At 42.3% G+C, this 12,042-nt stretch overlaps 1 protein-coding gene across 2 annotated transcripts in view; it reads left to right on the top strand.

Annotated features, from left to right (window-relative positions):
* The window catches only part of TEX55 (testis expressed 55), a 532,765-nt gene that overhangs the window by 142,435 nt on the left and 378,288 nt on the right, over window positions 1-12,042 (top strand). For both annotated transcript variants that reach the window (XM_078656720.1, XM_078656721.1), the window contains exon 7: window positions 9,904-9,960. In XM_078656720.1, coding sequence (XP_078512846.1) covers window positions 9,904-9,960 — 57 coding nt within the window. The remainder of the gene's footprint in view (window positions 1-9,903; window positions 9,961-12,042) is intronic.

Here is a 12,042-nt window from a genome sequence, read left to right as displayed (position 1 = left end):
CCGCCACCATTTTACCGGTGAAGAACGCTCCACCAGGCAATCGTAAGGATTGACTGTGGCAGTCCTGTGGCGGACGGTCTTTGCGACCGCCACGGTCGTGGTGAGATTCCCCCCGCCATTCTTATTTAGCAGGGAAACTTGCGGTCGGCGTACGAAAGGACCACCACTGCATGGTTGGCGGTGGCGGTCCTTCTACCATCGTAATCAACCCCTATGTTCGGATTTTAGCAAGAATCCATAAAAGTACAACAAACCAAATGCATACATTAAAAACTCTCACCCATAGCCAGCATAAAATATTACGATGTCATAAAAAACAATATAAAACAAAATCGACATAAAATTATACGAAACGTACATATATATCAATTGCTCTAAAAAATCGTACTCCTAACGCCATAACTAAGCTTGTAGGCATGAGAAGTATTACATAGACCATATAAGCTCATTTGTGGTAATATAGTCGTTAGAGCGCAACAAAATTAAAATGATATAATCAATAAAAACTCTTAAATAAATAAAAAAAATAATCGTTAAAGGCACAGCGGAGAGAAATAATTAAACTCTCCAGCTAAAAAGAGCTAATTGTAAACCCATTATTTGATTTGGGGCTACACAAAGGGCTTTACGTGTTATTTTGTCTTAGGAAGTAGGCATAAAGATCTCGGCCCATTATTTAAACTGCCTCATAACACAGCCCATGAAGGTGCCCTAAGGATTTGCATCTCCTGATTGCGTTCTGAATAAAGGGTACAATAGGGTGACAGGTGTAAACATCTGGCAATTTCCTAAGAAAATCAAAGGCCATCCTATAATAAATAAGACCCTGGGATAAGAATAACGGATGGAGTACTCTTAATCTTATGACTTTATAAAATGTACAGAGCAGCATTAAGTCCATAGTGGATTGACCAGCTTTTTCATCGCATGGGCACTTGGGTAAATTTGATGACCATGCCTTTGATTTAGGAAATGCAGCATTATGGTGAATTAATTGGAAGCTTGGTCAAGTAAGATTTGTCCTGATTATTAGTCATGATAGTCAAGTAACCTTGTACCCCTTGCTGCATTGGTCCCTTGCAATAACTTTCCACTGTCACCTTTGTTATTTCACTTGAATCTCTGTGAGAACCCCCCCTACCCGATTCCTAAAAAGACGGCTCTTAACTCTTCCTTACTGAATTGTAGAATGCCTGCAGGGACCCAAACACTGCCATTTTCCTCCACTTCTTTCAAAATCCCTATTCTTACTGACTCATTTTGCCCTTACCATATCCTTTCCCGTCACATACGATGGCCCACTATCCCCCTCAGCAATAGTACTCACAGACCATTCCGTGCTACTAGTTACCTCTCCACTTCTGACCTTACGAACCTAGTGAACTCCTACATTCTTAAGCCTTTAACAACTGACCTCCCTCTCCCCTACTCCAAGATCCCAGTGATTATGGAATAAACAGAACACCCTCATCTCCCATCTCTCTTCAACCTCCAGCCCAACTTTCCTGTGTCCACCCTTGTAAAACTGCCAGTGTCCCAGTGGTTATGGGCATTAACTGAATCCCTTCCTCTCCCATCTCTCCTCAACTCCCAGCCCAACTTACCTGCATCCACTCTTGCAAAACATAAAAATGACAACCCCAAACCCCTGTCTTGCATGCTTGTTAATTGCCGATCTGCAGTCCATCATGTGACGGAAATATCTGAAACCATCCTCTGTGAGGCTAATGACATCGCCTTCCTGACAGAAACCTGGCTAAATGAACACTCAACGACTATCCTTGACTTACTTACCCCCACACACCCCGGCGGCTACACCATCATTAGGAAAGACCGACCCAACAGAATAGGGGGAGGACTAGCTATAATCTTCAAAAATGAACTTCAAATCACCCCTCTAAAAAACTCTGACCATTCTACCTTTAAATACCTCGGCGTTGAACTCACCTCTCAGGGTTCTCCTACGATTAGACTACATATCTATCTCTTTCCTGTTGAACCTCTTCTTTTTGTTGATGAATTTTCTGACCTTTTTTCACACTCCTCCCTTTCTGTCTCGAAAAATCTTTTTCTAGGAGACTTCAACATCCACTGGAATAATCTTGAGGATCCCACTGTCATGCGCCTCTCCAACCTTCTAGAGATTAATGACCGTAAGCAACTTTCTTGCAGACCAACCCACAACAAAGGGGCCACACTCGATGCCATGATTTCCAGCACTGACCTGAGATCCCTTTCTAACATCATCCCCATAGGCTGATCTGACCATCACCCCATCCTTTTTCAGATTGCTTCCATTGCCCCACTACCCCCTACCAGTAATACCAAACACTTGAAGTGACCAGAAACCTCAAACAAATCCCCCCTAGTGTTCTTGAATCTAAACTCCAAGCACACCTTCTCCCCCCCCTTCTCTCCCAAAATGTTAATGAATTCACAGAGCACTTTAATAAGACCATTAGCGACGTCCTGGACCAAATTTCCTCTCTTCAACTTAAGCACCAAAGAAAATGTCTGTCCAAATCTTGGCTCAACCTGGAACTCCAGCTGGAAAGACGACAACTTAGACTGGTTGAAAGATCATGGAGACAACACCCCTCTTCCTCTCACCTTGCCCTCCTCAGATCGGCCAGATCAATTTACAAGAAACACATTCTCTGGAAAAAGGTAACCTTTTTCCGAGCTCAACTTGAGCATACCAAAAATCGGCCCAGAGAAATGTTCAACAAACGTCTTCCTCCCATCCTGAGTTGGTGGCCTCAACTGAGAGATGCAAATAAATTGCTAACTTCCTTTCGGCCAAAATGGCCAAAATTGACCAGGTCTTTCATCTTCCTCTGGTTACGACAAACCCCCCTAATCCCCTAACGCTTCAAATGACACGCCCCCTTACTAACTCCCCCCAACCATGTAATCCTCCCACTTACCCACCCACCACCAACTCCCCAGATGACCACTCTCCTAACTTACTTCTGAAAAACAATGCGTCCTGGCATAATTTCTGACCTATGATTGAGCTCGAAGTGTTCAATATCATTTCTAAACTTAAGCCAAGCTCGCATACCAAAGATCCCCTCCCTTCTATCCTTGTTCACCAACTTAATCACAACATTGCTACTTCTTGGACCAATATCATCAACTCCTCCCTTGCCACTGGTTGCATCCCTGACTCCCTTCAACTCGGTCAAATCACTCCTATTGGAAAAAAAACCACTGCTGACCCCAATGATCTCTCCGCCCTATATCTTACCTCCCTCTTCTCTCTAAAGCCATCGAAAAATGTGCATTGCTCCATTGGACAAACACATAGGGAATATAAATTTACTTGACTCCTTCAATCTGGCTTCAGAAAAGGTGTAGTACTGAAACCGCTATGCTAAACATCGTGGATGACATTCAATGTTCCCTCGATAATGATGAATCCTGCCTTCTTATACTCCTTGAGCTCTCTGCAGCCTTTGATACTGTTAACCATTCTGACTTGCTGAACTCACTTAAAGGTCGCTTCGCCCTTAATGGTCTGATCCTCAAATGTTTCTACTCCTTCCTTCAGCACAGAACACAACAAATCAAAATCCAATACTGCCTCTCCAGCCCTACACCTGTCTCCCTGGGCGTCCCCCAGGGCTCTATCCTCTCCCCCTCCCTCTTTAACCTCTTCATGGAACCCCTTACCCTCATTTTGAAACAACCTGGAATCAATGAACACCTCTAAACTGACGATACACAACTTTACTACAAGATTAGATCCCCCTCTGACATACTCCATCTCAATAACGCCCTGAGTAAGATCCAGGACTGGTTCTTCTCTAACCATCTCAAACTGAACCCGAAAAAAACAGAAATCATTCTCTTCTCCCCAAAAATAACCGACTCCCCATCCAAAGCTGGTTCTCTGACCTCAATGCCCTTAATTGCTCGCTCTCCTTATCCAACTCAGCCAAATCACTTGGTTTGACCCTGACAAACACCTTTCCCTGAATGACCATATAAAAAATTCTGCTAAAGGAGCTCTTTTCACTCTCCGACACCTTAAGAAAATGTAACCCTTCATTCCTTTAGATGACTTCAAATGTGTTGTCCAACCTCTTGTTATTTCCAAACTTGACTATGGCAACGCTATCCTCACAGGAACCCCTAAAGTACACCTCGCTCCCCTTAGATCCGTGCTCCATTTTCATCACTGATTGCAAACGATTTGATCACATCTCAACAACCATCAAAGCCCTCAACTGGATACTTATTGAAGGCAGATGCCTCTACAAGACTGCTTGCATTGCACACAAAGCTCTTCACCAACAAACCCCGCCTTACCTTACTAATAAACTCAACAAAGCAGGGTGCTCCCGTCCGACGAGAAGAACAAACACTCTCCTCCTCATACCCCGTTTGTTCAATAAGAAATCTACCCAATCTCGCTCCTCCTCTGGCAACGCCGCAAACATCTGGAATTCACTCTCTAATGACCTGCACTGCAACCCATTCTACTTCAGCTTTAAAAAAGACCTTAACAAATACGTTCATTCATAATCCCTCCTCTGACCTTACTCTCTATTCTCCCCCGTGTATTAATGATCCTTTTTGCCTTTACCCCGTATCTCTCCTGCTTCCCACTTTATTAGTCAGCAGCTATCTTTTCTGTTACCTGTCCCCCACTCCACCCCTCCCCATTTCCCCATCTCTCCCCACCCATCACTACCCTTATCGTTTCTCCTTCGCTTGCCCTACTATTCTTCACCATGTCTCCCCCCATTTATTTTATTTAGCCGTTCATATCATGGTAATCCTCCGGATTGTAAGCCCACCTCCTCACTATATTGCTGAGCCCTTCTTGTGTGCTTTTATTACCTTTGTAAAATTGGTCTACCCTCCTCTCATGTTAATTATCCTGTCCCTCCCTTTTTATTTCCATACCACTCGTGGTGTTTTAATCTGGCTGTTTTTACTTTTTCCCTTTTGCCCCCTCTCGTGTATTTTGCTCGTACCCGTCCCTTTTTATATCTAAATCAAGTTGTTGTGTTGTATTTGACTGTTTATGCTTCTCCCTGAACAATTGTTTATACCTATTGTACTGCTTTTGCTCCTGTAAAGCGCTCTGATACCCACGGGTCTAGCCAGCTCTATATAAAACCTTTCAAATAAATAAATATATATCTAAACCAAGGGATTTGTTCGTACTGGTCAAGTTCTAGGCAATCCCCTATGATGTCTCTAGTAACAGAAGTGCCTTGTTTGGACCAGATACTGTGGCATTTGATAATGCTACTAAGATGCATGTGATCTTCAATATAAAAGAGGTCAAGTTCTTTCTGGATTATGTAAAATGGAGTTGAATGCGGGACTGCTAGCAGTCTGCTTAAAATGGCATTTTTTTGTGTCTTGATCTATTCACTATTTGTTATACTCCAAATTTGTGCCCCATATATTATAACTGGGAGGCATTTGCTTTTATACAATTTTACCATTTCACTAATGAGTTTCATTACTATTTATTGGCTAATTTAAAGAGCGGATCATAAGCTCAAGAATATTTTAGGTTTACGTTCTTTAGATGGGGTCCCCATAACCCATCCTGTGAAAACAGGATGGCCAGGTAGTTAAATGTTTTTACCTGTTCAAACTTTTTACCTGTAACAAAATTTGCACAGTCCTTCTTTTTTCCCTTACGGCAGACCAAGGTATATATTTGTCCGGTTAAGTTTTAATCTTCTGCCCTCCATGAAGGATACAATATTATCTATTCGAAGCTGGAGGGTGTTAGATAGCCTTGATATCAGCACTGCGTCATCTGCATATAGTCAAATCGGGGTAACACGTGGACCAGTTTTGTGTGCATCTGCATTTAAGCTTTGGAGCATAGTGTCTTCCGCATTAATATATAGGAAAAATAAAAAAGGGGCCAAGACACAACCCGGCCTAATGCCTTTTTGTTACCCTGAATTTATCTATAAGTCCCTGTTTTTCCAACAGTACACGCAATCTGTTAAGGAGGCGTACAGCTGTGGGAGAAGGCATATTATATCAACAGGGGCACCCATTTCGGCTAATGTCTGCCACAATATAACTTGATTCACTAAGTCAAATGCAATGCTCAAGTCTGCGAAACAGAAGTGGATATGTCGCTGGCGTGCTACTGTGTATTTACTTATCATGAAATGCAATTTGATGCTACTCCACCTAGCCAATTTCCCTCCTAAACCATATTGGCAATCAGACAATATATGGTTATCCGAATCCCAGGTTTTGAGTCTGGCCAGAATCACCCTCCCCGTTACTTTTACAGAGGAGTCTAAGAGGGATATTGGTGATAGCTCATAGGGTCTCCCCTAACACCTTTTTAAAAAATTGGTACTATGGTACTATCACCCCATGTTTTGGGGAAATGGCCGTGTGCTGCTGCACTGCATACTTGAGTTAAAGATGTCGACAGGTACCCCGTCTGGCCCTGTCAGTTTTCCCGGGGGCACTATTTTTAAGTGCAACAATAACTTCCTCTATGGTGATTAACTTCAGGGATTTATTAAATCAATCAATCAGTAATCTTATCAATTGCGACTACTCACCCATGTGGGTCTCAAGGTACTGAGTTGAGGGGGGTCTACAGTTCAGTCAAAGATTCGGGTCTTGAGGCCCTTTCTGAATGGCGGTAGAGATGGTGATTGCCGGAGGTGCATAGGCAGGAAGTTCCAGGTCTTCTGCAAGACCACGGCTCTTCCTCCAGCCGTGGTCTTGCAAATCTATGGGATGGTGGCTAGGGCCAGTTGTGCGGAGCGGAGATGTCTGGTGGGAGTGTAGAAGGAGAGGAGGTGGTTGAGGTATGCAGGTCCGGTGTTGTGTAGGGCTTTGTAATCATGCGTGAGGAGCTTGAAGGTGGTTCATTTCTTGACAGGTAGCCAGTGAAGGTCCTGGCACATTAAATATAGCCCCAATAGAACCAATATCAACATTATTTGGGTTACAAATCCCTACAAAAGGGCTCATCCATGCTTTGCAAGCAACTGCGACCTCCAGGGTCGACATTAAATTATAATTTAGAAAAGGGGTATTATCGGTTTTCCAAAACAAGTTGCAGTTCCATGTATCTGCTGCCCTTACTAGGTTCTCCCAAGCTTGCTCCTGTAGTTCCTTTTTTCTGATAGTAAGAACCGGCTTATAGTTCCTTCTTAATTCTTGGATGTGCCCCCAGTTTTTTTGACTTTTCTGTAATGGTTTCCTTAGCTCCTTACTGGCTTTGGTACAATGTTTCTTAAACTAGCCATGAGTCTTACTATTACCCCTTAGGCCTTGATTGGGGCCATCAGTTTATCTGCTCCTGTGACTGCAATGTTCTGAAAAGCTATTAGGAGTCTTTCATAGTTTACTCACCATTTGGTACAGATGGCAAATATTCAGTGTTCTCCGTATCTACGGATTATAATAGCCTATTTCCAGTAATTCCTGCCCATTTTAAACTGACCCCTTTTGTACCCACTGGTCTAATGGGCATTGCTAATTTAGTACCCTTTGTCTTGCAGAAGAATATATTAAGTGTAAGCTTAAGCACCGAATGGTCACTATGTACTGATGGTTTTATCTTAAGTGATCTGACCAAATTGGGCTTGGTTACATAGATGAGCATATGGTCTATGATGGAACAAGGCCCATTCCCATGGAAAGTAGGTATCAGAACGACATTTGGCTCCCCTACTTCTTCTAACAATTCAATGTCTAAGCTATACATTAGTTAATTTAAGGATTCCCCTTCCAAATCATGGGGAAAACGGGGTTGATCTTTCCCATAACAGTCTGTGTAGCCACATACAAGGCTGTAAGGGCGCTGACATTCGCTCTTTTTGAAATCCCCAGCCCAAACCAACATGTAATCAGTTCCTTTTTTTTCACAAAAGTCCTAATGTCCTTACCCAATTCTACAACAACCATATTTCATAAGTTATTAAAAACATTGCTATAGAAGTTGATCAGAACAACCTCAAGATTCTGCTCTAATGCTAGGTGCACCATCTGATAATACAGTGAACTATTACGTTGTTTTCTAATTACAATAGGAGCTAAAATTTAAATAAATGCTGCCAATCTGCCCTTTTCTTACCCGCTTCCAGAAGGAGTAGCTGGCCTTACGATTGATAACAAAACGTGTAACTGAACATCTTCCCTATGCCAGGTTTCCTGCAAACAAATAATGTAAGCTGATTCTATGAGGTTTAGCCAATCAGGATACCCCATTTTGCTTTTTATCCCCGCAACACTCCAGGATTTAATAACCATATGATCTGTGGTAATATCCATTCATTCCAATCAAGCTGACTCATTTTGTGTAGAATCCTGGCATACTCGGGCCTTCCTACATGTACTATTCCAGTTTGACTCCTTTTGTCAGTCCTGCTCATCAAGATGGCATAATGTGGTAAATCTATTTGATGTTGCAAAGGGAGAGTAAAAATAACCATCCTGGAGAAGAGGTCCATCATATTGTCTGGCATGTGGGTGTTGGGCTCGCTCTTGAGACGGTCAGCGCCCTGGGACTGTTTGTCTAAGGGAGGGTCTTTCGGCCACATGCATCATTGCACCCGTTTGCGATTCCTAAATTGCGAAAATTAAGGAATCGCAATTTAGAAATCGCAAACTACAATGCATGAACAATTCGCATTTATTTTTCAGATTCGGTATTTTTCCTTAATTGCGATTCACAATTTGCGAATCGCAATTAAGGAAAACCCTTCCCATTGATTCCTATGGGGCAAAAGGCCCATAGGAATGAATGGGAAAGCATTCACATTTTGCAAATTTCAAATTGCGATTCGCAAAATGTGAATGCAATTTCAAGGGTGCAGGGGGGGTCCAAAGAACCCCTCCTTGCACACCTGAAATGTAACATTAAATGCAATTTATACACACACATGCCGCAAGGGCATGTGTGTGTGTAAATTAAAACTTTCAAAAATGCAATTTGTGCATATATAAAAGTTTTCGGTAAATTAGCATGAAGTTCAACTTCATGCTAATTTACCACTTCCAAATAGCGAATTTGCAATTTAAAAATGATCATGCATTGCATTTAAGAAATCTGAAATTGCGATTTCTTAAATGCAATCGCAATTTTAGAAATCGCAACATGGTTGCGATTCCTAAAATTGCGAAATGCATGATGCATTCCAAATTAGTCAATTGCATTCGCAAACGGCCGAAAATTGCGATTCGCACCATTTGCGAATGCAATTGACTTTGATGCATGTGGGCATTTGTCTATTAAAGAACCCTAATGGGAGGGCTTTGATCTTACACAAGGGAGATGTCATCTGGACATGGTCATGTAACAACTTACTAAACGGTGACTCCTTAAGTTGATAATAATACAGTCCCCTCTTCTATCCTTTGGATGTATGCCAAGCCAGGCCACTCTTCTTACATGTACTAGCTCGTTCATCCCGAGTTCATTTTCAGCCAATGCATTGCCTTATTTTTCTGTGTCATGTAATCTTCTTTGACCCCCGTAGATAGTTCTGGAAGATTTGTTAAGATGATAATATAGTGGACATTCATGAGGTACTTGTGGGTAACATGAGGGCTGATGAACAACAATTGACAATGGCTTGTGAGTGGAACAATGGGCCAGTCCAGGGACCTTACTTTTTAATTGTGTTGCTGGTGCTTGGGGTCAGAAATAAGCTAGATGTCGTTTTAGAGATGATACATTTCTTTTAATCAAAATGTAAAAAAGTGCTCTCCTTGCCAATCCGACTGGGTTATGGGATGAGTACCTGTATTCGTTATCTGTAATAAAAAATAGTTGACCATAAAAGGAGTGACATCCAGAGAAGATCAACATTAAAAGCTGCAAAATGTACAAGACTGCTTATTTTCCTTTCTCAATGTTGACACGCACAATTCTTGTTTTTTATTCAGGGTGGAACACCCAAAGGCAAGGCGTACAGCTTGACTAGTCTGCCTGATGAAGAAGGGGTGAGTTCATTTAATGAAACAAAATACATTATCAGTGGTATGTTTACTATTCGAAACAAAGCCCGCTGCATTTATTGGCAGAGAGGAGCAGCTCCTTTGGTTTTTGTCTCTACTTTCAATTCAATTCTGGGCTGTTGTTCATTGTTACCAAATAATTTTTATTTGTGATTGTTTACATATATATATGTATGTGTATATATATATATATATATATATATATATATATATATATATATATATATTACCTACTGGCGGTCGCCAGTAGGTAGTTATAGTTAGGATTGATTTCCATAGGGAAATCGCAACATTCTATTGGGAATAACTTTGGCGCCGGTTGAGGAATCTGCCTGAATTTTTCAGCAACTTTGCCTCGCGGCTCTCCGCTCCTTCTCTGAAAGTTTGGGGGGTATTCGTCAAGCGGGGGCCGAGATAAAAGGTGGGTCCCAAAACGTGTTTTCCCCATGTTAATTTCCATAGGGCGGTCGGTCGCACTTTTAGCTCGAACGGCTGAATGGATTTTCACCAAACTTGGCAAAATTGTAGGGACTGGTAGCCCGATGTGCCTTTGCTATGTCTCAAGATATGTGTTCCAGAGGATTTTGAGTAATTTAGGTTAAAAAAAATTTAGATATCTATAGCCGCGCCCCGGTACGCGTACCGGGGAGCGCTCCGGGCGCGCCACGCAACTTGCGCACGGAAAGCTGATTGGCTCTCGGGTGTCTGTAAACATTCTAAACAGTCCGGAGCGGCCGCCATCTTGTGTCTCGGTAGGATCGAGACACAAGAGGTGGTAAAAACAAAGGGGGAAATAATCAAAAGGGGGCAAGGTAGACCCCCCCTGACCCCCTAGGTTTGATGTGGGGGCCATAAAAGGGTCCTGCGGGTCAAAAAAAAAAGTATTTTTTTTTCGATTTTCGCGGGGGGAGGGCCTGGTACGCGCCCCGGGGAGCGTACCGGTACGCGTACCCTGTAGAAAAAAGATGGACACAGATTCTTTAAAACTATGGGTTTATTTTTATAAATTAAAGGTAGTTCTAAAAAGAACTGTTTTTTTATTGTTTTTGTTGTTTTATATTTTTTTATTGTTTTTTTGGAACATTTTTTATTTTTTTTGGCTTTTCTGAAGTTTTATGTTTTTTTTTTATTTTTTAAGGGGAGAAACAAAAAATAGGGAATTCCAAAGGGCTCAACAGGAGCAACAAAAAAGTCGGAAAAAATCAATGTTTCTTTGGGCACTTGTGGTTATCCCAAGCAAGGTTAATAAGTGTGATGCTTTGCTGTCCATAGCATATTGTTTGTCCAAAAAATACAAACCATTTTTAAATTGTGAAACTTTCTTTGTATGGTGGAGCACATTTCCCTAACTTCCGATCCCGATGGGGTGGGATCATTAGTTTGGGAGGTGCTGGCAAAAGATTGGACAGGGTTTCTGGCCAGTTCCCTGACCTCTGCCCTAGAATAGTTATTTGGATGCCTGCGTAGCATATGCCTGATCATGGTGTGGTTGCCAAAGGAGTACTCTTTGTTGGGATTCCCCCTTGACAGCTCCTGATGGCATATTAAGCAGGTTGCCTTAGGCGCATTTACTTTTTTTTGTCATTGGGGATTGAAAAAAACTGCCAGATGATGTGCTCTTTAGGTTTGTAGGTTATATTGTCCTCTCGGACGAATCTCCTCTCCTCCTCCTCCTCATCCTCCTCCTCTTCTTGATCTCCACCACTGTGAAGTTGTGGTGGTCCTTGTGGTGGTGGTGGTGGTGGTGGCGGTGGACCAGAAGCTCCAGCAGCTGCAGCTAATGTAGCCATTTTCGACTGAAATAACTGCAGGTCTTCCTCTCTCAAAGCACAAAGGTAGAATGAGGAAAAAAGGTGGGGTCTTTTATCATTTGGAAAAGAAAACTGTTCTAAACCAATCAAAAGTGTTATTTTTAGGTCACATGACCTGGCCATACATCATTAGGAAACCAAAAGTGAAATGAACCAATGAAAAGTTTTATTTTCAGGTCACATGACCCGACGCGCTTACGCTACGCGCCCCGGGGCGCGCTCGTAGTCGCGACCCGGGGCGCGTTGCGTAAGCGCG

The sequence above is a fragment of the Lissotriton helveticus genome, chromosome 8 (assembly GCF_964261635.1).
Source record: "Lissotriton helveticus chromosome 8, aLisHel1.1, whole genome shotgun sequence".
In the NCBI taxonomy this organism is placed as follows: domain Eukaryota; kingdom Metazoa; phylum Chordata; class Amphibia; order Caudata; family Salamandridae; genus Lissotriton; species Lissotriton helveticus.
The sequence above is the reverse complement of the archived record's forward strand: the minus strand, read 5'-3'. Positions and strand labels throughout refer to the sequence as shown.